The following is a 27,745-nucleotide window of genomic DNA, read 5'->3' on the forward strand; positions in this document are numbered from 1 at the left end:
GCATAGTGCGCTTCATTTACACAAATGTCCTCAGGATGCCTCGGAGCAAAAGCTCCAGTCTGATCCCCCAGACATCACAAAACATCAGCTGCTTTTAAAGTCTAATCTTGGCCAAGCTACGGTTACAACATAAACACGTCCTATTTGCCTAAAGACTGGTCATGGGAAGAAATGTGTTTTATCTGAGCTCAAAGTAGCTCTCCTCCCTCAGATCTTTGTGTCAAGGCCAGACTTTTCATGTGTTTTGGAGCAATATATATTTTTTTGCCGACAGTTTGACGATAGTTGTCTAGCAATGTGCGCTGATAATGGCTGATGGACTGCAGAGCGGTTTCAAACAGGATCATGTTTTACCAAGAAAATGATGATGAAATCAGTTATTAGGACGTAATCCTGGTTTAAAGCCTACTGTTTATCTAAATTTCTTTCGCCTTAAAGAACAGGCCGAGCCTTGTTGAGCGTTCACTGCTGCTTCTGCTTTCCATAAAAAGTTAACAACTTCACATTAATGCGGTGGAATGTTTGATTCAGAGGGTCTGGATTCGGTCTCCAAAGTTATGTAAGACGAGGTCCATTCCCAAAGAAAGACGTAATGCCCGCACAAGCTGGAGCGCTGTTATTTGGGAGGATTCTGTCTCTGCTCATTAGCATCACGTACAAAAGTCTGATGGTCTCCCAGCTTTCAATACACTTCTGGAAAGAATGTGTTTTTCAAGATCTTTATTTCCATTCATTCATTCCACGGATGACACATTTCTGTCACTGTCTATTTCTTTTCTCTTCAGATTCTCAGTTTCCAATTGACATCAGTCCGGTGAAAAGAGACCATGACTTTCTGGACAAAGACCTTGTGGAACCTCTGTGCAGGTAACCAGATGTTTGATTGACATTGAAACAATAGTCGCTGGTCAATGGGTCAACGCTACAATCATTTCCTCTCCCCAATGAATTGGAACTATGTGAGAATCCCTACGGGATTGTAACATTAAAAACATATCTCATCATGTAAAAAAACATATTTCTACAGTATATCTTGGCTACTCATGTTACGGTTACATTTGATAACAACACATTAAATCGACATAATAAAGACCTTCCTCAGACCTTCCTCTGTCACGGCTGAAATATAACACTGACATACCGATTTAATAAACACCCAACAAACGTAATAATCCATTGGCGTAAATCTTTTTGACAAAACTGCATGAGAAAAATGATGAAATACAGGTGTTTTTTCACACATTAAGAATATAAAAGTGCACTAATTGAACAACTGGTGGTTTTACGTAACCTCCTTGTAAGGCTAGATGGCTCATGTACTTCTTTAATCCGAGATGAAAATGGCCCTTCAATTAGCACAGTAACCTCAGCAACCATCGTGCGAGGGAGGCCGGCGGCGCATGAGGTTGCCTCGCACAGTTCAATATACTGTGACTCTAAACAAGCCCAAAGCAACTCCTCTAAATTCCAAACTAGCAACGGAATAAATTGAAGACAATTGGAGACAGTTCCCCCTCCAATGGGATTTTGTCCGTGACTTGCCGACATCTCTATGGTGACACAAGGATGGCTTTGTTGTAAGTTACGCCACTACAGTACTGAAAGATATCTCATGTATGTGAGTGTGTTCCCTGATCCCGGGCTAAGCAGCCTCCTATTTTAGAAACCGCATTCAAAGCTCTTTAGGCCTGTGGAATAAAAGGCCCCATATTTAGAAATCCTGCCTTCCGTTGGGTCCCACTATCCACTGTCACACTCACGAGAACAGCACTGGAAGATAAAGGCAAAGCCTCCACCAGAGGCCATTTACTGTCACAGAACAATGCTGATTATCTGTAAAAAGAGATTTCGTTTTCACAGTGAGCTGGAGTGTATTTAGTGTATTTAGTCATCTTTTTCTCTGTGATTTTGTTGGTTCTTGTACAGTTTTTAGTGCTGATCCTTTCTATATCCAACCTTGCACACCCACAAAACCTCTAACCACGAAGCACATCCGCCAAGGCGTAGGCTGTAGGTTTTATTCCAAATATCACAAACATGACATTGCTTGGTGATCAGAAAAGAATTTCAGAAAAATCTGCTCTGATCGGAACATAAATATATCTAACCAATTAGTTTACCGGTACCTTACATTTTCCCGTCTTCCAACGACTGCAAACCACTTTTCAAGCCACAATCACATAGTACAATGCTGAGAGAAGATTTTTACACAGCCGCTGCCCATTACCGGTGTTCACTGGGATGAGGATACTGTGGAACGGACAAACTGAATTTTCCTCTGGGTCTGGTTGTGCATCCAGACCGGGCGCTGATCTTGTTAACACTTAAATCGCAAACAGAATGGGATTAAGAAAGTGTTCATTAGGAAGCTATTCTGCTGTTTTCTTCAGAACATCTTTCATCCTCTATGGCCATTTTACTGCTGGTACTAAATGCATTTTCTCACTTGTCTTATCCTTTTAATTTAATTTATAATTTTTTTTTCTTGTGTTTTCATTTTAACTTTTGTTGTTCTAATCTTCTGATTTATTGTATCGCAGTCCTAAAGTCCTAAGTCCTAAAAAATGTTTTGTTCCTGTTTCAATCATGTTAAGCACTCTGGAAGTTTGTTTTGAATGGTGCAGCATGAATAAATTGTATTGTTATTTATTTTTTTCAGGCGACTCAATACCTTGAACAAGTGTGCCTCCATGAAACTTGATGTGAACCTTGCGAAAAAGAAAGTAAGTAGTCTTTGATTTCAAAGTGGAATTTTACGCTATACGCTATATGCATTTTGTTTTAAAACATCAAAATATATATATATATATATATATATATATATATATCCTTCTGAAAATTATTCAGAAGGAAGGGAATACATTTCCACCTGCACAGTGAGTGCTTTGACTATTCTGAAATATAGCACTCTGTATGTCATTTTCTTAAAAGATTGCCTTAAATTGTGCACATACTTCCTGCACCAACACAAATATAAATCTATGGTTGATCCCTTTATCCTAGATTCTGTGATATTTGAGACTGTACCATTGTTGTATTCATGCTGTTGAGTGAGATTGCTTGTTATCTGTCCTCACTTTGGAATGTAGCCTGCTGGCTTATAGGAATGTTTTTTTTCTTCCTTGGTCTATTTATGGAACAGTCTTTTATTCAAAGGAATCATTTGTCTGTTGTTATATCACTGTTGGCCAATTGTATGTTATTGATTTTGAGCAAACCCATCCACGGCTATTTCCTGCATTTCCTGTGCATAGACTAGATTACTTGTTTGATGCTATACAGGCTTTACCTTGCAAGCCAGCTGTTGTGGATTATTTTTTCTACCTCGAAAAATGGTAATAATGGTAATAATACAAATTATACAGCTGTAGAGTAATTTAATACCAATGTCAATCATTGTATGTGGATATAAATGTATTTATTATGATTTTATTGGGTGTCTTTGAGGAGACTTATATCATATTATACATCATTCATCACCACTAAGAAGATTCAAAATCCCAAATGAAATCCTTTAGTCCTTTAGTAATTTAGTAACTTAGTAACTAATGTAGCATGATTTGTTTTCCCCCCAGAGTGAAGACTCTGATGAAGAAGAGCTGTTTGCTATCAGTGACAAATGGACTTTCGAGTTGAGCAGCCGGCGTTGGTCCAGGTTACAGGACATTGACTGTCTGCTGGGAGACCACGGAGAGGGTCAGCCCTCTGGGGACGGCGTGCCTCTCAGAACCACCACCAGTAGCGAGAGTGTTCTGACGGACCTCTCGGAGCCGGAGGTCTCGTCTCTCCACAGTGAGAGCAGCGGGGGCAGCGGCCACAGAGGCTCTGACTGCTCCAACCGCACCGCCTCCGATTCTGCAGCGATGCCTGACTCCACTTCTCTCACAATGCCTCACGTCCACAAAGAAATTGCCCACTACGGCTCTTTACCTGATAAGCACGGCAAGACTAGCCGCATCCGTGCCAAAGACTTCCTGAAGCGCATGGAGACACTGCGCTCCCGAGGAACTCTGGGAAGGGGGCGTAAAACATTGGTCATAGGCTCTCCAGTGCTTCAGCAGGAGGCCCAGGCGCTGAAGACCTTGCAGTGCGTCGAGATCATGAACGAAGATAACGGGCCTCCAGAAATAGCGTCCAACAAAGCCCTGCCGTCCCAGTCCGGTAGTGAGGGCAGCAGCCATTCCAGTGGCAGCGCTGTCAGCACCCCCAGCCTGAAAGAGCGCAAGCCCCACAGGGCAGACTACAAGCGCAGCGGCATGTATTTAGAGGACATAGACATCTTCTCAAGCACCAGAGTGAATGAAGTGGCAGAACAAAACCGCCGGAACGAATTCTGCTCCTACGAAGACCTGGTGGTCCACATTCCGAAAGACCACAAGCCAGGAACCTTCCCCAAAGCACTGTCCATAGAGAGCCTGTCCCCAACCAACGGGGCCTCTATCAACTGGCACACAGGCAGCATGCACTTGGACTCACCGCTGATTCCATGTAGGAAGGAATCCAGGCCCGTCACACAGTGCTGCTCCAGGGGCAGCCGCATCAGTGTGTACGATAACGTGCCCGGGTCGCATCTGTACGCCAGCACCGGGGACTTGATAGATCTGGAGAAGGAGGACCTGTTCCCACACTTGGATGATATCTTGCTGCATGTCAATGGTCTGCAGCAGATAGTTGACCGATGGTCCAAGAACGTGTTGCCTGTCAGCGAAGGGTTGGCGAAGGTGGACGGCGAGAGGGAACCCACAGCAGGCCGTCAATCTGCCAGTCAGATCACATTGGACTTTGAGGGAAATTCTTTAAGCCATTCAGAAAGCCAGACCAAACCTAGTTATGGCTACGGCGAAAGAGTATCTCTTGCGGACACCGAATCCACGATCCTCAGGGAGAGGAGGGACTCTGGAGTAGGTGCTTCACTCACAAGACCTAATCGGTAAGACTCATGGAATGCTGTTGAAAGTACTGAATCTCCAGTTTAAGTGTTCTCTGAACAAAAAGAAAATGAGACATTTCCTTTATTTGCTCATTTATCTTTCATGGTCCCTAAGGTTACGATGGCCGAGCTTTCAGATATCTAATCGCCTCAGTCACTCAGTGGCATCGCTGCAGATCACCAACCAGTCAGCGGGCCAGCTGAGCTTGTTACAGAGGTTTTCTCTGCTGCGCCTTACTGCAACCATGGAGAAGTACTCGATGTCCAACAAGCATGGATGGATCTGGTAAGTGTTTTTTAACTTCCACTGAGCACTTGTTTTATTTGTTTGATACAGATTTTGTCTGTATTGTATCAAACAACATTTGCTTACTATATAAGTTGTGCTGTATGGTATGAATAGCCCTTAATGTATTGATGTATGTAGAGCATCGTGTCACAGATGTTGTGTCGATGTCTCTCCTAGGTCGGTGCCAAAGTTTATGAAGAGAATGAAGGTACCAGACTATAAGGACAAAAATGTGTTCGGAGTGCCTCTGATCGTGCATGTGCAGCGTTCTGGACAGCCGTTGCCCCTCGGCCTGCAACAGGCGCTGCGGTACCTGAGGAGTCAGTGTCTTGACCAGGTCAGCCACAGTATGCACACCCAGGTTGCGTTTTTTTGCATGTGATGTAACTAATGGGTGGGTTTATCCCATGTTTATGACATCATGTTTAAAGAACAGTGATTAATAGTTGTGTAATAACAATACATATAGTCTAACAGCAGTACAGTGTAGATGTACATATTGGTGCAAGCTGTCATGTTAATAATATAACTTCTTTTTTATTTTCAGGTGGGTCTCTTTCGTAAATCAGGGGTAAAGTCTCGAATTCAAGCTCTCAGGCAGATGAATGAGAATTCTCCAGACAATGTGAACTATGAGGACCAGTCCGCCTATGATGTGGCTGACATGGTGAAGCAGTTCTTCAGGGATCTACCCGAGCCTCTGCTCACCAGCAAGCTGGGGGAGACCTTCCTCCATATATACCAATGTAAGGACATGGGTTTTTCCTTGTATTTTGGTCCTTGGCAGGTTTTTATTCTATTGTCCACCTTGATTTTGTTTAAACAAACTGGGATGGCACCTGGACTAACATCGGGTGCATGTTGCAGCTTGAGGATGAAACTAAATTTCCTTTGGGGGTGCAGGATTGCTTTTCTGAGGAAATAATAGAAATCAACACTCTCATATGTGCAGATGTGCCCAAGGACCAAAGGTTGCAAGCTGTCCAGGCAGCAATCATGCTGATGTCAGATGAAAACCGAGAGGTGCTGCAGACGTTGCTCTGTTTCCTCAGCGATGTCACTTCCTCCGTGGAAGAGAACCAGATGACCCCCATGAACATCGCTGTGTGCCTGGCCCCCTCCCTCTTTCACCTCAACATACTCAAGAAAGACAATCTCTCGCCAAGGTACTTTGTTTTCCTGTCTTGTGTTAGTTAGCGTCTGAATTTGGGGAAACAACATTGGCCAATATTAGTTAATGAGCAAGCCGTGCATGCTTTCCACTTACTCTTGCATGATTAGCTCATCTTTTACTCCATAAAGTGGACATAAAATGGGTTACAGAGTTTTCTCAGCCCTCAGGGGTAAAATAGATTACTCTCTTTCTGGGCCACCTTTGAAAGGACGCAGCATAAAGCTCAGTGTTTTATGAGTTCATGCTGTGTACGAACAAAGCAGAGCTCTCTAATTTAGCACGTTGAAATTGTTGCTAAAGGGATGAAAGGGCTTTCCTGCAGAGTGGAGGAAGGGTTTATAGACTTTGTTTTGTGGAAACATTGACCCAGGGAATCTACTGGCATAATGCATGATCTCCCCCCACAATCCTTAGGGCCATGCAGAAGAAGTATGCCACTGGCAGACCAGACCAGAAGGATCTGAATGAAAACTTGGCGGCAACACAGGGTCTCGCTCATATGATTATAGAGTGCAACCGTCTCTTTGAGGTACGAGAACCTGTCGTTGAGATGATGCAAGGATTTCAAGCATGGATGCAATATCCGCTTGCCTTCCCTCTGTGTGAAGTTGCTGTCAATCTTATTTCATTCTTTTTCACACCCATTAGATCCCTCATGAGATGGTTACTCAGTCGCGTAATTCATACGTGGAGGCTGACTTGCATGCACCGACAATTGAAGAGCTGTGCAAGCATCTGGAGGATGGCGATGGAACGTACCAAACTCACATGGAGGGGAGACATCAGAGCCAAGTCAAAGAGGCCCGGGATAGGTCCAAATGCTGGGTGTCCTGCAGCAGCTCTGATGACACAGAGCTCTACTACAAGAAGGTTGGTGTTCCTCCTTTGAGTGTGGGATTATAGTACATCAAAAATAATCACAATGTCCCTCATCAAAATAAAATACCAAGACATAATTTAACATGATTGGTTTCAGATCTGTGTGTTAACTTGATGGTTTTTGTGTGGCCAATTCAGGTGGGCGATGGAAATCCTTTGAGACGCTGGCGAGTGTCCGTGGAGGTGGAAGCCCCGCCGTCAGTAGTTTTGAACCGCGTGCTACGAGAGCGTCACCTGTGGGATGTGGACCTGCTGCAGTGGAAAGTTTGTGAGACACTGGACAAGCAGACAGAGGTGTTTCAGTATGTCCTCAATCGCATGCCCCCGCATCCCAGCAGGGACTTCGTAGTACTAAGGTGAGTGGGGATACAAAGACGCCACTAACCGACATGCCGTCCTTTCTTTGGAAGTAGCCTCGTGGTCTTTTCCATTGGGGCACATACTTCAAATCTCTTTCTGTGTATTCCAGGTCATGGAGGACCGACTTGCCCAAAGGTGCCTGCTCCCTGGTTTCTGTATCTATAGAGCATGAGGATTGTCCTCCTGTTGGAGGGGTACGCGCCATAGTTCTGGAGTCCAACTACTTGCTGGAGCCCTGCGGCTCAGGAAAGTCCAGACTAACTCACATCTGCAGAGTGGACATGAAGTAAGTCCCACAAACTATGAAATAGAAGTACAACACTTCTATGTTTAGGTATTATTAGCATTTTTAACATCCTTGATGTGCGTGTAGGATATAGTATACTAAATGTACCGTTTTGCTTTCAGGGGAAGGACTCCGGACTGGTACAACAAAGCCTTTGGTCACCTTTGTGCTGCAGAAGCTGCCCGGATACGCAACTCCTTTCAGCCGCTAATCACAGACGGCCCAGAGACCAAAATCTGAAACTGTTTGCCAATTGTGTCTGCTCAGCCTTGACATCAAGATTGAGCCTTTGAGTCATTGCTAACAGGCAGACATGAAGCATAGACATGACCCCAGAACTAAAGCACAGTTTGAAACGTTTTCCTTTTTTTGTCCAGGGTAGAAATGCTCTGTATACTATTTTGAGCTCCTCTGTACTTGCACAATGACAAAAGAGGACATCTTATTGGTGCTGAGCATAAGTACTCACCGGGAAATTAATCATCCTGCCAATGTCCTTAGCCATAGTATTCTATTTACCATAATGTTGATAAACCTGTATGTTATAATTATTATCTTTAATAATATTTTATTACTGTTACTTTAATCTACAATGTCAAGGACATTCAAGGTTTTAAATGCTTCTGGGAAGCATGTTCATGTTATTCATTTTCAGATTTAAAGCTAAAATATTATGTAGGCTATTTATATATATATATATATATATATGTGTGTGTGTGTGTGTGTGTGTGTGTGTGTGTGAATATACTGTACATCCAAAAAAGATGTATATATATTGTATATATGTGAAGGGATAAATAGTACATATGTTGATATCCTATATATTGATTATTTCACAGTGTCCACCCTTCTGTGATACAAGTGGCATAAAAATTGTAAGCTGGTTTTACTTTGCTCCAGTATTTCCATCTTGGAATGGGTGTAATTTTATTCAACTTTGAGCTCCCATGGTTGTGAAAAGAATGACTTAAGGTTTGACTTGATCATACCTGCTTAAGGGTACTGCATTGTGCCGTGTTACGTACAGGAGATATACTTTTTTAATAAAATGATAAAAATGATCAAATATTAGTACGCACTGATCCTTCCTCTGCTTGCAACATCAAAAAGACAAAACAGGCCTTTTTTAGTAAACAATGGCAATCTGCTGACCTGTAAAGGAGTGGTGAGGACCCTCCTCCTCCCGTACACTGCTGTGGTTGTTTGTTGCAGGTGTTGTTTGGAGGGACATCAGCTGGACGAGCCATGCATGAATCTGGGGGGGGATCTTTTATACCACTGGCATGGCACGGGCTGCCATTCAGTTACTTGCAATCGACTGCCAAACACACTCATGCACACACACACACACACACACACTTCACAACTGACAACTTCCAGCTACCATTTGGATTGTTTGCATGTTGTATACTTTGCTTTATGGCGAAGCCAGCTCGCTCTTTCCCCGTTTAGTCACAGTCTCTGAGCTGAGCTGCAACGTCCTCAAAACCCTATTGTACCTGTTATTTATTAAACCGTGAACATGTTTAAATTCCACATGCTTCCACATTGATTTAGGACTACTAGGTTGCACAGGCAAACTCACACTGGTCTGGGCCCTCTGCTGGACATTTAAAGAAAGAATACATGACCGCAGTGCAAATGGACAACGGACTTACATGGACACTGTATTGGAGGTTGCACCTCATTTTTATTGCAGACATGTAGTGGTTAAAAAAGCTATTGCTGACTGTGATTAGTTTGGCCTGGCCTTTCCTTACAAATTGTATGGTAAGGTAAAATATTTGGATTAACACATACACCTGGTTGATTGCCTAATCTGTCCACTAGATGGCCCCTTCTGATCAGCAGAATATACCTCATTTTATAGAATTTAAGTCCACGTTTTTATTGAGTTTTTCTAGATGTTTTCGATAGGTTGTGCAGGTACATTTGTACCTCTCCACTGTAAAAATAACTAATGACTGTTTATGTTTTCAAACTATTACACATGCACTAATGGAGCTTCCAAAGTAATTCAGTTGAAAGATGCCGGCTGTTAAATATTTACCCATTCTTTTGAGTATTAAATGACTGTGAGTAGAAAACTGCTCAAATGCGGTATCTTTTAATCTTGCATAGGTGAAATTTCAGATTGTGGCATTTCAGACATAGTGAAACTATTCAAAGAGATAATTCAGAATACAGTTAGAAGTTGCTGTGAGAGGCCTTCCCCTCACATTGTTATTGATATTGAGTCTGGATCTACTCTTCTGATTCAGTTCCCTAACATGCTCTTAGTGTGTGAATGGCAAATACCAAATCATACCCCTCCATTGACTTCAAGACCTCTAAGTCACTTGCTGATCCAAAGACAGAACTCTGATTAATAGAGACAACGGAAGATAAGACCGCAGTGAGATAAGAATAACCAACATCACGAGATGATAATAGATGTATTTATAGAGCAGCAAAGCTACTTAATAGTGAGGCTGCGTGAGATCTCACCTGGCTGTCGGACGATAGGCAGGATTGTTTTCAAGCTGTCTGTGTCAGTCTTTTTTGTATAATTATGGAAACCTGAAGGCTTTTTTTGGTCATTGTTATTCGTTATTGCGTACTGTAAATATTTTCACCATAAGGCTTTAGGGACATTTTAATTAGCCTCGAGTGAGACACTGGAGAAGTCATGATGATTATTATCTCAAAAACATTCCAGACAAAAGGCAGTAAAAATGCCAGAACAAAATGTTTTGTCTTGTAAATCCCCTAAACTATGTTTGTAATTTCAATTCAATGTGATGTGCCAACAGGCAGACCCTGATAACTCATCGGAATCATTAGGAGAAATATTGACCTAGAGAATTAATCTCACAATACTATCCCCACAACCCATGTTCCTCATCGACAAAGTGGAACTCAAACTGCACTGAAAACTGGAACACATTGATGTGTAGAGAGGGAGACAATGTGGTATAAATATGATGGTAACAATAACAACGTTCTGAATGGCTCAGTGTCTGCAGAGAGGGATCCTTATTATATAAACCCCTTTAAGAGTAAAAGCAATAGCCAATACCATTAAAACGTCATATGTTATAATGTAAAACATATCAAGCGCAGCACCAACAGCTTTATGGCAATGATAGGCACAACTTGTAACTTAAATATCTACAGTTGTTGAAGCAAAGGCGCATGCGCATTTCAAGCCGAACTATGAACATTTATTATTTTCCCATCACCATTTCCCAATTAAACAGTATAATGTATTCCTGCAGGTATGAGCAACACGCAGGTAGAAGGTAAAGTGCTACGCAGGCAACTTCCGGCTGTCATTTTTTGGGGGGGGGGGGCGTTTCCTCCTCACACCTGCGCGGTTCACCTTTCCATTAGAAGCGAGCCGCCGTCCGGCTGCGTCGCCGCAGCGAGCGCACGCGCGGTGAGCGGCACCGCAGGCAGGGGGCGGCAACGCGGCGGCGCCGGCGGCACGGACGCGGGAAGACACGCATTAAAGACAGCTGTCCCGCACGCACGGCTTGTCAGTCTACTTCGCTGGCGCCGACAACACACCGGACTCCCTCCCGGGAACTCCCTCTGTCTCTCGTCCTCTCTCCATTTCTTGTTTGGGTTTTGTTTTCGCGAGTATTCTCACCTCACCTTTTTTTTTGTTGTTGTTGATGCTCCAAAGCAGTGGATGGAAACATTGCGAGGATAAAAACGCGTTTTAATTAAGAGTCCGAAGCCGCCCGGTTCTGGCGGAAAGGACAAGCGGGAGACTGGTGACGATGCCGGGCTCGATGTCTCTCTCGGACCGACGACCCGCTGCCGGTCAGAGGCAACTTGCGGCCGCAGGCGCTTCTGCCGCCGGTGAGCCACCGGTGATGATGATGATGATGGCCGGCTCGGGTTCAATGGTCTTCCCGGCTGGGACCATCGACCCGTCGGTGCCGATCCGGAATATTAAAATGAAATTCGCCGTTGTCGTCGGACTGATCGAGGTTGGAGAGGTTAACAACCGGGACATCGTTGAAACGGTGCTGAATCTGGTAAGTAAACGCGTGTCCTCTTTACCATTCCGGGACTGGATCTTAATGCTGTAATCCTCATCCAGGGGCAACAGTAATGGACATAATTGACACATCGTACAATGTATCTTTTGTTTTAGAATGTGCAAATGATTATTAATTGTTCGCACTACTGATATGCGTGAACATTTTAGTAGACGGCCATAAATCTGTGCACACAGAAAATATTGTCTGAGTGAAGAGGAGAAACCAGTGGGGAAGTTGTTTTTTTTAAAGTTGAACAAAGTTCCCAGCTCCTTTATAGATGCTTCTAAATGAGACACACAGGGGTGGATGATGTCAGTAAGTGGGAACGTGCACCTGCTTGGAATTTCATGCCATGGTTTTCAGCTGTTTTCGGGGTGTAGTCTGGTACCCCTGAAATACAAGCATCCATCATGAGAGGGCTGAATCGTTTACCAGTGTTTGATGATAATTTGGCCAATTCTAACCATTCAACTCTGCAGCGTGTCGTATACAACAAGTACTCTTGCTGGACCTTTTCTTCCCCCAACTAAAGTCATCACACTCTTCCCTGATTCATATTGACTCCGTATGTGTATGCTGTCCAAAGATATGCTCTCCCTCCACTTTTCAAACCAGCATGCACGAGTGTTTGAACGGATGGTATCACAGCGTCGGCAGCAGGATAATATGCAGAGATTGTAGAGCCAGCTCGCACCTTTTGCCTTGACAATCTGCAGGGATGCCACACTAAAGAGCCTGTGCGTAATGGCTGGCCTCCTCTTGTTGGAACACCAGAGATTGATTACAACCTGTTCTGGCACAGAAATCCACTCTGTGGAGCAAGACAAATTGTAGCCTTTGGCATGTTCGAACACGAGAGTTGTACAGTAGCTGGCGTCACTGACACCTCGCTCCCACTTCCAGCAGTGTGCTATAGTCATGGGAAATGTGCACAAGGAAGACCCCCCCCCCCCCACCCCCCCGTTTCCTACCGTGCATGTTCCTACCATGTGCATCATCTTGTTTATTAAATATAATTTTTCATTATTCTGGTTGTCTCTTAGATTTAGATTATTTCTTTTTTGCAGCAGAGTGCACTTTATCCAAACATACCTGTCGGATGTTCACACCAGGGTCGTCTCTCTTGAAAAATAGTGTTTGTATTTAGTTTTTTTTAAACTTGTTATTTAGCTACAGTTCTTGTAGTTCTTGGGACAACTTGCCTGAAATTTTCAAGATTGGACATCAGCCACGTCCTTTTGATTTATGAAATGGTCCCTGCCCTTCAGAAAGGTGAATCACAATTGAATCCGACACAAAACCCCTCCAGATAAAACCACAGCTCTGTGCGTCACTCTCTGCCAGGTTTTTTTTTTTTTTTTTGTCAAATCAAAATGACATTGAATAATGAACTCACTGCATCGTTCCTGTTCAGGGTCTTCCAAACACATTAGGAGTGTGGAAAGTTTGCCTGTTTGTCTTTGGGTTGACATGCATAGAGTTTCATTTTATTATTAGATCAACCACTAAAAAGCCCTCTTTGGCTCACACTTTCTTCCAAATTACTCAGAAACTAAATTTGACTTACTAGGTTGATATTGGATAGGGTGTATCATAACAGAGTTCTACTATTAAGAAAAACAAAATGTTTTCTAAGGTATAAAACACTGTTTGCATGTTTTTTCAGTTGGAGCATCAGCTGTACACACAGTATAAGGCCAAAGTCGCCCCAAGCTCTGACCACACACATAAGTCATACACACCTAATCACATTTTTCGTGTTAAGATGTGCGATTTAGAGTCACCCTCTTTGCAAGCTGGCAGCTGACCCGCTGCTGCTGTCAAAATGAGAAAATCGAATTGGATATTCCTTCTTCACTAATTATCTTTTGCTATAAATCGTTCAATGGACTCCTCTTACAAAAGAGAAAGTCACATTACTTAAACGCCCTCGTCCTCATGATCAAAGTCAAGAATGTTATCTGATGGATAATGGGAGGAGCTGTGAATGGAAGAAAGTTTGACCTAATGAAACGAAGAAAGGCTTTCACATCTCCATCTTGATCCTGACATGTGGGAGTACACCAGCCTTCTCGTGCGGTCAGTATCTGGCTGTTTTTTATGCAAAGGAAACCCTGTACGAACCACAGATGTCAGGTCAGTTATCACCAAGCTTATTTCAGCCACCTTTTATTTGATGCTCCACTCCATTGATACCATTTGCTTGGATTCTTTATGGTTAAAATGTTTACATGGTTGAAAAAAATAGAGATCAGACAGAGACTTGACGACAACATAGTCAATTCATCCACTGTCCATTTGTTTTCTCATGCTCCACATATTTGACCCAATCTGTCAAAATGCAGTTCGTCAAAAGAAATGCTCCTGCACCAAGCGGATTATGTCATCTGTTTGCAACTATATTTGCTGTGTGTCTCAAGGGATTGTGTAAGGGGGGAAAAAAGGAAGCTACATATGAGTACAGTGTGCAGTGTTTGACAGATTTTGATGACAATATGAGTCTGGGTACTGGACAGCTAACAACAACAACAACAACAACAACAAGGGAAAAGAAGGTTGTGCTTCAGTATAGTGGATTGATTCATTTCCACATTATTGGTGTTCGACTGTGTGCATATGTAAACAAAGTCAAGAGCCACTACTTTCTGTGACAAAGAAAAAGCCTGGGGGAGGGATTGAATAGAAAGATTGCTGATGGATTGTCACTTTATTTGCATCCTTTTTTTGCAAGCCAGAGCTCTCCATCTACAATTTGCCAAAAATGCTTTTTACTAAAAACCTGTTCAGGTAGTATTTTACTGACCGGTAGATAACTCTTCCTGTTTGCCTTCTTTGTCAGCGACGTTACATTTAATTGTACGGTCATTGCTAGACGCCCACTTGTTGCTTATTTGGTGTGACTTGATGTGAATTGCTCGATTATGAAATACTTTCATTTGAAAAATGTACAGGTTCCCAGTATTGTATAAGCCAACACTGCTCTGTTAGATATATGACCATCACAACTCAATTATTTTCATTAGCTTAATGGCATTACCCCATGCTGCATTTATCTGTAGGCCAGGCACAATGATGCACTTTGATCCTTGCTGTTTCAGACCAAATCGGGAAAGGAAAAGCTCCAAAGTGAAACACATTTTTTACTTGGGACCTATTGTTGGATCAAAAGCTGCATTAGTCAGGTTGCTGGCCTTTTGTGTGAGGGTAATGGGACTGTAGAGTTGGCAATACTGCTCCATGTGACCGCTCTCCAGGCTCTGTGTCAGCAGAGTGCAATGGAGCTTCTAGCTGATTGTCTGTCTGCTCCAAACAGGACTCACCCAATGAACTGGTAGGAATCAAAAGTGTAACTTAGAAATTCAGTTCATACATTACCAAATTGTTTTCCTCATCGTGTTAAACGTTATTGCTGCTTAGATTCTGTTCAGCGCTACACTTCTGATCGGTTCCAGAGTGGCAGCGAGCTGTTTGATGTGTGCATATAAAGAGCAGTGCAACCGGCTCCCATCCACAGTCCTGTCCGTGTTCAATAAAACAAGTACAGTGCAATTTGCAAGAGAAGTTAATCCACAACATTTCTTTATCATGTTACTTGAATAAGCAATCTTGTTTCCCTGAAATCGTCTTTCGTGTTGTGAATTAGTTTCATATAAACATCATTTCTACCAGATCGGGTTGCTAGGAATATTCATGCATCATTGGTGTGTGATTGTTGATTACGTTCACGCGAAGTGTATGAAACATCTTTATTTGCTTCTCACCGAATAGCTTTTGTGTAAGACCGTAAATTCTTGGTTTTCCATAAATGTCTCTGAAAGTGTGATCGCTGTGAGCTAATCAGACACCACGTTGGCCGTTTGGGGTTCTTTTAGGAACAAAGAGTGAGGAAGACTCTGCATTTTTGATAAATCTTTGCATCCTGTTTTCTCCAGAGAGAAGCTAAAGTCTGATCGATGCCACAAAGAATGTGACTCAGTAATTTGTCCCATACAGTCGTCTTGCACTATTTTGAGGGACTTCATTTTAATCTTCTCTCTGTATTGTAGTAAAAAAGAACGATCAGGGGCAGGATGGTGTGTTTCATGTAGCTGTCCGCTCACAACCTGAAGCGCAGGTGGCCAATCCGCTGGTTCTTTGGGGAGTTTCAATTGTTTACTTGTGTATGTTATGTCCACAGACCAAATACACACTTTAAGCTGGATAGATGGCTTCAAATAGATAAGCATGGGAGAGTGAGTAACTCCCAGCGATTAAACTGGCCATCTATTTACAGAGTTTTTGTCCCCTGCCAAAAGATTCTTGGATAAACGTCACCAAACGGTGTCTCACTGTAAACATTAATAGGTCAGTTAAATAAGAATTTAACATAATAACCTAAAGTTTATTTTTTGTGTGAAGGATATGTACCAATGACAGTTTTGTGCCACCATCCAATATTAAAACTAATAAAAAAAGGAATCCGTGTTAATCTTAGGAATTACAAAGCGAAGCTTCAGCTCTGCTATTTCACTTGGACACATTTTCCAATTTATATCTTTTATAGGAGTAGGTTCAGTGTAGCAGGGTCTCCTCCAAATGCTTTTATTTCACTGATTTGATAATCACAATCAACATTTTAAGGCAATTTCTATTGCAATGGAGAAATTTGTCTTGCCATCTGAGCAATTGAAGTGAACAATTCTTTGTCAGCCGTATTAAATATTCACTTTAGTTTTAAGGAGATAATCAACCAAATACCACATTACCATCTTTTGATCTTAAAGAGAAAAGCATTTTATAATAGTCCGATGCAGATGAGAAACTCTCTGAACTGGGTTGGATCCTGCTTGAAGGGCCGAGGATACTTTGTTCTGAAAATCAGCGCTCCGCTTTATTCATTGATGTTAAAAACCACAATTATAAAATCAGCCTCTTTTCCCCTGAAGAATTAGAGGACACGTTTTGACAGGATTTGGAAGAATGCCTTATCAATGCCTTCATCTCCAGTAGACTCGAGTATTATACAGGTGTTTTAAACAGTGTGGTCAGTGCGCTGGGAACCGCAAAGTTGGCGGTTCGAGTCCCGGCTGTCCCGTGTTGAAGTGTCCCTGAGCAAGGCACCTAACCCCTAATTGCTTCCCGGGCAAAAATGTAAAAAGCCATGGGTAAAAAATGTAATGTAAGTCGCTTTGGATAAAAGCGTCTGCTAAATGACCTGTAATGTAATCAGACAACTGCAGCTGATTCAGAACGCTAAAGCTTGAGTAGAGTGTTGCTAGTGTTATCATCTATTCTATATTGAAAAAATATTTTAGGTAATCCAATCTTATGTATATTCATTTCATGTTATCTATAATATTGTAAAATGAATATGATTTAGGTGGAGGCCTGAAATGAGCCAAGTTGGCTTCCTGCCCTTTGAATTTATTTTGTCTGTGTTTATTATTAAACTGTGCAAATCTAAGTAAAACTCAAAACTCCTCACCAAGAAAGTGGACCACTCCAGTTCGGAGGTATTTACACTGGCTTCTTGTTCAAAAAAGGGTTTATTTTAAAACCCCCTATTGGTTTCCAAAGCCCTGAATGGTTTAAGGCCAAAATAAATGTCTGACCTGCTGCTACCTCACGACCCCTCAGTCCATCTGGGACGGGTCTCCTTTCTGTTCCCACAGTATGAACGAAACACGGAGAAGCAGCGTTCCGTTTTTCTGCCCCACATATCTGGAAATGACTCTCAGAAAGCTGCAGATTTGCTGAGAGTTTTAGCTGCTTCAAATCAAGATTGGGAATTTTTGGTTTCCTGCTGCCTTTTAATTGAAGCAGACTCAAGGATGATGATCAATAGCCTGCATTTATGCATTTACAGCATTCTATTTCAATTCTTAAACTACACTGCACATTTCATTCATTTAAAAAAAAAAAAAAAGTTTTTAAAATGTTATTTTCTTTTGTCCTATGTTTTTAATGGTTTTATTTGAAGCACTTTGAATTGCCTTTCTATTCAACAAATTTGTTTTTCCTTTTTAGTGGTGGTGTTGACACCAGATGTTAACTGTTGCTGCAGGTGGCGTTTAAGCATATGTAATCATTATAAATAAATATGTGAATTTTCTGCTCGGATTGTTGCATCTGTCTAGAAAACAGCCATAACGGCGGTAGGTTTTTGCAGAGAAATAGCCCTTCCTCCAACAACAGGGGTTTAGGACACAGTGCAGGCACAACGTGTGTTTAGACTACTATTTTGCTCATTTGGGGAATCTGCTCTCTTCCTGTGGCTGTTGCTACAATTATTGCTTTTGCTCTCTGTCAACACGTATTGAATGTTACGTCTTTCGCTCCTCTTCAGATGAACAAGCTTATAGCGTCTCAAAAGTTCAAAAGCTCTTCAAAGTTGTCCACTAATTTCCAGCGCTGCTCTCTAAGACTTTCGATTCACTTGTAATTACGAAAGGGTTGATTAATATTATAGATTTACTATGTCATCCTTCAGAACCAGAGGAAAAAAACAAGTGATTAAGGCTTCGTGCTTCAGCACCCTGTTCGTGGTTACAAAACGCGGCTGGCTGTGACTTCAGTTCAGTATTCATGAACACGAGCTCTGCAACGTGGAGACTGTGACAGGTTGTTTCTGGGAGTTGTTGAGGCTTTCTGGAAAGTAAGTCTTTAAACCAAAGAGGCAAACCTCAACACATCACAAAATAGTTGTTAATTACCTTTTATGACCTCAGGCTTCAAATGCATCACATTAGGGCTCAGATTCCATCACTTTCTAAACTATTCCTTCGGCAAGGTCGAGATAACTGTTGTCCTAAGTTCTACCTTGAAAACAAAGTGCAAAACGTTACCACTCAATGGAAAAATAGTAAAAGTTTGGTCCTTTTTCATTAGTATTTACTGTTGCGAGAGAACCGTCCCAATCATTTCATACATTCTTGGTTCATTCTGCCTTACTGGAGTCAGCCATGGTTGCTTTTGAATGGAATTGAATGTGTCCGTTAGTAAACAAGGCTCGCTAATTGGCACTACCAAGTTTTCCGTTAACTCCCGCGGTCGACCGCACATGTGTGATGTGACCCGACTGGATTTTTTTTTTTTTTTTCAATGGCAGGCACTGCTTTGGTGATTGACCGGTCCTGCAAAGCTTGGCATTCAAAACGGTGTTTATTGGGTTTGTAAAGATTTTATTAAATAAAGAATGAATTGAAAATCAAATCAAAGAAGATTTAAATGAATTAACTTTTGTTTCATAGTTTTGAATGAAAATCATTTGAACCATCACGACGCAGATTTTTCTTTCCGAGGACCAATCGATGCATTTAAAAATGCGTCACAGATGAAATACTTGTGTGTGCCCCTGAGATACTTTCAGTCATGGTTGGCCTAAGTATCCCTCTGCTGCGGTTCAGTCCGCTGCACAGTTTAATCAATCTTGGATCAATATAACCTTTTTAGCCAGGTGTAGTACAGTTTTGCAAATGTCCCTTTCTTATTTTTCTATGTTCCTGTCAAAACACTACCTCATAGTGTCTTTTTTGCTGCAGTGCAGACACACCGCGTGTGTGCGACTTTACCATCAGACATGCTACACAACTGAGTCACCTTTCCTTGAAGAACGCTTCCAAAGCTTTCCTGGATAATGCAGGAAGAAAGCTACTCACATTTTGGCCATATTAATTGATGACAAAGATGGTTAATTAAAAGAATTGACTAGCAAAAGTCTTAGTTATTGATTTGATCCTTGATTTATTGTCATTCCATCTCTTAACTGTTCTTAAGTCCTTCTGTCCTTAAGCATTAATCTAATTATTTAGGTACTGAGACAAATGTCTTTACTGTATCAATGAAACATAATTTACGTACATGGATCAATTAAGTATCACTTAAATGTACCTGCGATCGGATCCAGTATGATACACGCGAACATCACTGTTCACCTTCAGAAAATCTTTGCTCGGGCCTTTCCGATCTTCCATTTTGAACCACATGAACCCTATAGAACGCTAACCGTGTGCTTCCATAGTCAAATTTATTCTCTACCCAGCATCCAATTTCTGCCAAGAACAGTTTGCTCTGATCCAACTCCACGATAATCTTCCCAGGAATTGGGCGGAAAATTGAAATTCTGATTTCGTGCAGATTTGTTTGTTTTAAAAGTAATTTATCTCAACTGTTTATTGATTCAGGAACCCTGCTGATGCACATTTTCTTGCCCTAGACCAAGGACAGAATGAACTGCATTTCCAATATTTGGTGTGTAATGCATCTGTGAATGTTTTTCTCTGATATCTAAGTGCTGTGGTTTGTAATTTCAAATAGGTCCTGGTAGGTTCTTTAAACTTGATCTTATTTGTTATTATTCATTAAAAATATATATTATCTATCCCTTTTTATTTATGTTTTATTGAGAAACGGCAATGTTGATTTATTTTATTGTGGAGATGTTTTTTATCTCTTACTCATCACTAATTATGCAGCGACTCCTTTCCAAATGAAAGCAAATATGTATTCTATCTTATTCTGTTTACTGTTCATTGTTTGTATTGTTGCCAACATCGAATTTGACGCATTTCTGGATGTCTGCCTTCTTCAGACTACATTTGCAAAATGGAAATGCGTGGAAAGGGTTTTTTATTGATAATAAACAGCGAGTGCCCTCAGGAAAAGCTGGAGATAGGTCAAACGACTGCACAAAGGCCATGGCTGTATCCCCTCTTTCCATTCTCCCCTCGGCCTCACTCTTTGGCTGCTACGCTGAGCCTTCTCACTTACTCATGCAGCTTTACCCCGGAGAGGTGCTGATGGTAGATTACTTGGCTGCTGCTTGCATTTGTGTCCGGGTGAATTGTGGGATGCATCCTGCAGCACAATAAGGTCATGTTTAGCAGGGGCACAACTGGTTGTCGTGGCTGACCCCATCTTTCAGGATTTCCTATGGTTACTATGGTATTATTTGTAGTATTTTAGGAACTATGTCGCTGTTCCTATTAAAGGCTTTTTGATTGTGCTGTTGCTGTTTATATATATTTTTTCTCATACATTCTATAAATCACCTCCTCGACCAACAGAAAGGCACAATATATTTCATTTGGAAAAAAAAAGCAAAAAAGCTCCGCATCGTTAACATTACACGTTGTGTTCACCCGCAGGCTTCCCACAACACAATGTCAGCGTTACTTATTATAGTGGTCGGTTCCTGGGCTGTCGTTACCCAGACCTGTTAACCGCTCGGGACAAGTAGGTTGGATCACGACGGCGTGACTACTCCCAGTGCGAACGTGTTTCTCTTCCCACAGGAACAAGGTCCCCTCGCACACAAGCTCTCTTCTTGAGATGAGCTGCATCTCTCATCAAGCAGATGCGTGCACTTTCTGTAGCAACGTGTCATCGCAGTGCACAGGTTCAGAAAAAGCTAAGACGACTTGATAAATGGATTACATGATGGAGTAGCGCTCAGAAATGGAAATCTGTGTATAAATTCTTTGCTACCGGAATATATAAATGAAAGGCAGGTGACACGTTTACGTCCTGTAATGTTGGAACGTCTTGCTTCTATTGGTTGCAGTCCAGCTTGAAACACAACTTGTGTCACACATTAATCTGAAAGCAGTCAGCGGTGGAATTGGGACTCAGTGTGTGTGTGTGTGTGAGTGATTTGATGTTTGAATTGTCTCCGTGTTGAGGAACTATTTGTCCACTGAGAAATCATGAAATCCAACAAATGGATTTAGAAGTTCAAAAAGTAAATACACAGATTATTTGCTTTCAATAGCAGCAGCTTTCTCCCCATTTCTGCACCAGTGAATTCTTATTAAACGCACATCATTTCATGACATTTTCTCAGCTCCCTTTAGTCTTTTGAACAGAGTTTCTGATTACAAATTGTGTTGGCTTAAAAGTAAGTTGTGTGTGTGTGTGTGTGTGTGGTTAATTTTCCTCCTGTGAATGAAAGGAAAGACCGATCTGTACTGGTGTGCGTTGACATTAAGTATTTTCAAACATCATCAAACGCAGGTACTTCAATACATGTTCACTGTCCGTCACAACAGTGGCTTCCTAATACAAATCTAAAGCAACATCTCTTTCCATCTCCTCTAGTGACAGAACACACACACACACACAAGAAAGAGAAGGACCCACTTTATTTTTGTAGCAGCAGAAGGCATCTGAAGTCCGTATTACAGCAAATGATAGATTCATACTTCTCTGTTGCACATGAGCCGGTAGGCAGTTAATGATGTGTGGTGTGAATACAAATTCCTACATCATGCCTGACAAGGCTGTCACTGCTGATGGGTTAGTTCTGTTTTGAATGTGTAATGTTCTCCTGTAAACTCTCCTTATGGTCTTTGAAGTGCTGCAGTGTGCTGTGTGTCGCGTGATGGCCAAGGGCGCTGCATCCATCCCGCCTCCCTGTTTTTTTTTTTTTTTTTTGCAGTCATGTTAAGGCTTTGCTTTTGAGACCGGTTAGTATAATCAATCTCCTAGATGTTTGTATTTATTGCTTGAGTAAAGCTGGGATGTTTCCATTTCCCGCTGATATTGAAGCATGAAGGGCTCTGTGAGCGCTAGATCACACCCTGATTTAATGTAGCTGAAGTAAGGAGGAATGATGGGGGGCCGTAGTGAGAGTTAGGCGTTTGGATTACAATTAATACTGAACGGATCAGCGTAATTAACAAAGACACCCTCCTATTTTATGGCTCATTATCCTTCCTGCCAAATTAAAACTGGATGTCTTCATAATTGGTCACATGGACATACTTTTTATACTGCTTGTTTTTCCATCTGGTTAAAAGCAGTAACTTTGGAAAGGCGTTGTCATGGACTACCACCAGTTTACTCTTGATCATATACTGTATATAGCATGTATGTCGTCTCAAATAAAACATCAGTTGAGCATCACTTCTCATTAAAATGCCATAAAAGTGTCCATATATTCAATAAAACTAATCGACACCTATATGATGTTCTGCTTCCCGTCTAATTGAGAGAATTGGAAACCGCAGCTTGTCTTGTCTTATAGGAGCTTCTGTAGCATATCGATTTATTTAACAACCAATGTCATGGCCAGTGTTAAATATATTATATAAACACTTCTTGTTTACGTTCAACGGAAAAAACATTCACTATATTTCAAACATTTGAATTTCAGCCAACAACTAATATGTGTCACCGTGAGACTTACAAGATGATTACTTACATTTTCATTAAAAAAAATTCTGAATGCATGTTTAAATATCCAATCACATTGGATAAAACCAGGTTTCAAATTACTGTTTAATTACTTTACACATTCAAGTATAAGATGTAATGCATCTCTGCATAAATCAGTGTGTATTTTGTGTTTTATTCTCTCCACTAAGAAACCACATTATAGGAGCGAAGTAAATTAAAGGAAAAAAAGTCATGTTTTTCCCTAGCGTGTCTCCCCTTAACGTGATAGACAACAGTGGATGCGTCTAACTGCTTCATACTGCTTCGCACATTTCTTTTGTAGTTTTGGGGATGCAATTCACTCTGTGTGTTAGACACATTGGCATGTTGAAGCCAAATTTCAAGCATAGGCTATGCTAAATGTGTGTCACTGGCTAATGCTCTTAGTTGTGCGAGTTGGCCTGCTTTGAAAGGAACATCTGGCTGGAGAGCCTGTGTGTTGCTCAGCAGTCTCAAGCAGAGAAGGATTACTGCTGTGGCATTTGGTTTAAGATGATTCAGCCAGGAATTAGATGGCCTATATGGAACACAGCTTGGGACGGTGTGACAGTCTTTCTCTTGTTAGGATGAATACAGGGTTTTTAGGATGGTTAAAGGCGGTGATGATTGCTAAATCCCGGCATCATGCTTATAACTGATAGTAAATGCTTTTATTATTGAGAAGTTCCATGGCTTTGGGAAGAACATTACCACTCGCGACACAGCTTGTGTTTGCCCATTTTTATAGTTTGGGTATTTCTCAGCAGGACGGCCATAAAGTGTGAAGATTTTTCAGAGCTGCAGGCTGAATTTTGATTTTATGTACCAGCATCCGCCCTGTCGGTCCCATCCCTCCCCTTGAGCAAAAGGGACAAAAATGCACAAAAAATCAAAGTGAACAAAAGCAGTGAAAAAAGTGCTGATATATAAATGTTGAACGGTGAACTGGATGTCTTGCAAGCATTAAATAACTACAAAAAAGCATTTATCACAGGGATATTTCTTATTCTTGCCACCAACAACCAATTTGTGTCTGATAAAAAAAAAAAGCTGAATCGTTGGAAAGTGAATTGTAGACGTATTAATCAGCGTGGCCCGGTGCTATACCAAAGAAGCTAAATCCCTCTAAGGTCTAGAATTCCGATTTACTGCACTCGCATATCCATTAAAATTGATACACCAAGCAAGTCTCTCTACGAATGCTCAAAGCTTCAATGGGGCCAGACGAGTTGTGCAGAACTGACTGGCTCTGTATCCAAGTTGTACTTGTACTTTTTAAAAATAATTGACATACTTTGTCCAAGAGAGCCTACTGTCGTCAATATCGACCTGACACGCCCACCAGGGCGAGAGCCATCAATGGGTGTCCCAGGTCTAAATCCAAACATCTAGAATGATTATAACAAACACCAACAGTTCTGTTTGCCAATGACATGCACAGTGTGACTGACTACAATGCTCTATTTAATCAATAAAAGGTCTCTCGTCCCAGAATCCCTTGATATAATGCTGCTGGTACCAGCACATTTTGTAGTTTTTGAGTACATTTAGATCTCCCCACTCTTGTTGTTCTTTTTATCTAGAATGATTCTCCTTCAGCAGAGTATTATGCTGCCCGGCATGTTTATGACAGCTGCTTTTAAAGTTTGTGGATTGCTCGCAGCAATACCTCACAGAAGGGGCACGTTGCCAAAAGCATGTCTCTATTGCCCTTGGATAGAAATCGCTGCATCAACACGCGGTGGGAGTATATGGGGAATGGGGTGAGGAGAAGTTCAGGACAGCCTCACGGGTGATGCAGTTCAAGAGAGGACAGCCGAGCTAAATCCACGCGGCGGCCGCAACAACAATATGTTCACACTGTAGGCGTTGACGATGATTAGATCGGTCCACGTTTATCTTCGCGTTAACAATAAGATGTGTCCCGGCGGCTGTAATCCTGCAGTGATCACTGGTGATGTTTCCAATCAGCCGTGCAGCTCTCTGTCTATTGCTCATAGCCACAGGATGCTGTCCGTAGCCGGCCTAATAGAGTGTCCTCTTCCTAACAGAGGATATAACACTTTCCTCCTTGTTAATTGGGCCTTTTTTAAAGGTAGTATTTTTCTGACCGTCCCAAACATCATTATAATTGAGTGTGACTCTGAGTCCGTGTTGGTCTCGGTCTTCCTCCTGACATTATCAAGGGTGCTGAAAAAAAGTTGTACATCCAATCTCTGACAGTTCAAAACTACCCAAACCCCCAATGATCCAGTGTCATTGCTGACTAATCTTGTCTTTGTCTCAGAAGAACAACCTGTAGACCCCCTGGCTTTGGTCATTGAGCCACTTAAAACGGCAGTAAGAGGATTCTACTTTAAAAGTGGAGCTGACAAGCTTGCAGAGACTGTGGGGAACAGTGACTCTGCACGTGAAGAGCATTCTGTACACATGTTACTCTGTACTGTAGTTTATTGCATAAAATAAAAGTTTTATTTTATTTATCTGAGGAAAAATGACACAACATTAATCACTTCAACAGCGTCAGAGAGCGACAGTGATTTGGAGACTACTTGGACTATTTCTTTTTCCTTGGCCATATAATGTTTTGTTTGGTTGTTTCAATGACAATCAAGTTAATTGAAAGCATTGCTCTGTTGACAGTTGGCCTAAAGTGAACTAGCACTTGTGCTAGCAAACAGCACAAGTGCTAGTTCACTTTAGGCCAGATTTCGGTGATGTAACTTAACAGTCTTTCTCCAGTAAGGGATATTTTGGCAGGTTACTTTTCCAATTTGCCTACTTGGTTGATCTTCCAAGATGTTAATTCCGTTCACTGAGTTAATATTTTTAGAAACATCCTAAAATCTGGTCTTTTGGCAACCTCTGCACACTGAGCAGCAACTTGGACGACTCCACAGAGCTCCATGAACCGTTTGTCCCCGACGCTGTCTGAAACCTTCCCTGAACCCAACCTCGTTTTTATGTGCTATGCAGACTTCACTGCATTTAACACTTGTGTTCAGTTGCACAATGTCTGACACTCGGCCTGTCATTGTCCCTCTTGAACTTCTTATTCCGGCTACACACATCTAATTCAACCTGTCGTTTTAAGTTTACCGTGTTCTTAATTTGAAATACTTTTGTTATCTCAAATTCTATCACAACCCAAACAACAAAACTCATTTAATAGGACCAACCTTGTTTTAGTGCTTCTCTCATCTCCGACCACTCAAAGCGCGTTAACACACACTGATTACAGGGGCTACCACACAAGGTACCACTTGCCCATCACAACTATCCAATCGTCCATACCTATTCGTACACAGCAGGCGCCGCCCGCTGCGTTAAGCCTTTCCTCCCAAGGACACCTCGACATGGACTAGTGCCGATCCTTTGATTGAAGGACAACTCCACTCCACCACCGAGCCACAGTCGCCGCACTTTAAGGTTAATGTGATCCTTTGGTATTTGGTACCTGCCCATATACAAGTACAATCCCACATGATTTCTATTTAAATGGTAAAGCTTCCTTGGGCGCATTTCCTGTTTGTCCGATATTATATATATATATATATATATATATATATATATATATATATATAATCTATTAATGAAAACTGCAAGCATAGTTCTCTTCCCTCGTTTTTTGCACAACAATAATAAGTGAGGCAATTCGACTCGCAAATTGTCGCCATGTAGCGAAATATTAGTCGTCTTGCAGCGGTACAGTGCCGTTACAAGATGGAGTGCAGACATCGACTGCAGAGAGGGCTCCATCCTGACAACAGCCAAGTTTGAATTTTGGCCCTCTTTCAAATTACTCTGAGAATGAACGTTTAGTGACAGCTGATGTGACCCGTCCCCGCTGTTAATCATTTTAACGAGACAAAAGCACTGCCGGCTAAAACCGAGAAGCTGCTACCGTAACGTTGTTTAAACTGCTTTGTGCTATTTTAGTTCATCACTCACTCAGGGTGAACTTAAACTTGATTAGTGTAGTATGATGAAAATGGTGCTGCATGGTCAAATTGTGCAGTGATTTTGAACTGCATATACTATAGAATATCGAAGATTGTGAATTTGTGAGTTTTCAGCATCTTTGTCAGTGAAGTCTTATTTGTTCATTCCCTCCAACAGCTGCCATTCCAGTCAGTGAGTGGGAATTATTTCCGCAGCAGTCAAGCAGGTTTCCAGTTAGGACCGGCGTTCTGTTGCTGGTTTCTGAGATTGAGTGTGACCTGTTATGTGGGGTCATCTCCAACTTGGCAGGTGAAACAGAAGAAAGTATCTGGTGAGCGAGAGAAAATTTGAGAACGCAGAGGAGGAGAAAATATGTTCTACTGAGTTTCTTTAAAAGTCACCATGCAACCTCGAGTATGCAATTCAACTCCATCAGTGGGATTTGAGTGCTTGCAATCAGAAACAGTCTGGCAGTAATTATTTGAACGTACATCAATGATGTAATGAATGTTATGCAAACTTGACACACACACATCCTCATCAGCATTAATAACGTCCTCTTCATTTCTTTAAAAAACGAAAAGAAAATACTTATACATATTTTGCCCCCAAAACGTTTACTGGACATTTTTAAATCAAAGTGTAAAATGTTGTCCACTGGTGTGTGCTCGGCTATCATATA

At 41.7% G+C, this 27,745-nt stretch overlaps 2 protein-coding genes across 7 annotated transcripts in view; both read left to right on the forward strand.

The window, feature by feature from the left end:
* Positions 1 to 8,979, forward strand: part of stard13b (StAR related lipid transfer domain containing 13b) — a 49,787-nt gene extending 40,808 nt beyond the window's left edge. For all 6 annotated transcript variants that reach the window (XM_040173495.2, XM_040173504.2, XM_040173522.2 and 3 more), the window contains 12 exons: positions 786 to 867; positions 2,660 to 2,723; positions 3,576 to 4,930; positions 5,046 to 5,216; positions 5,397 to 5,556; positions 5,767 to 5,965; positions 6,172 to 6,385; positions 6,808 to 6,922; positions 7,042 to 7,263; positions 7,411 to 7,628; positions 7,742 to 7,918; positions 8,041 to 8,979. In XM_040173495.2, the coding sequence (XP_040029429.2) occupies positions 786 to 867; positions 2,660 to 2,723; positions 3,576 to 4,930; positions 5,046 to 5,216; positions 5,397 to 5,556; positions 5,767 to 5,965; positions 6,172 to 6,385; positions 6,808 to 6,922; positions 7,042 to 7,263; positions 7,411 to 7,628; positions 7,742 to 7,918; positions 8,041 to 8,158 (3,095 nt within the window). In that variant the 3' untranslated portion in view covers positions 8,159 to 8,979. The remainder of the gene's footprint in view (positions 1 to 785; positions 868 to 2,659; positions 2,724 to 3,575; positions 4,931 to 5,045; positions 5,217 to 5,396; positions 5,557 to 5,766; positions 5,966 to 6,171; positions 6,386 to 6,807; positions 6,923 to 7,041; positions 7,264 to 7,410; positions 7,629 to 7,741; positions 7,919 to 8,040) is intronic.
* A 2,369-nt stretch (positions 8,980 to 11,348) lies between these two features.
* The window catches only part of nbeab (neurobeachin b), a 166,413-nt gene continuing 150,016 nt past the window's right edge, over positions 11,349 to 27,745 (forward strand). The window contains exon 1 of the mRNA XM_078098576.1: positions 11,349 to 11,943. Coding sequence (XP_077954702.1) covers positions 11,683 to 11,943 — 261 coding nt within the window. The 5' untranslated portion in view covers positions 11,349 to 11,682. The remainder of the gene's footprint in view (positions 11,944 to 27,745) is intronic.

This window comes from Gasterosteus aculeatus, chromosome 1 (genome assembly GCF_964276395.1).
Source record: "Gasterosteus aculeatus chromosome 1, fGasAcu3.hap1.1, whole genome shotgun sequence".
NCBI lineage: Eukaryota > Metazoa > Chordata > Actinopteri > Perciformes > Gasterosteidae > Gasterosteus > Gasterosteus aculeatus.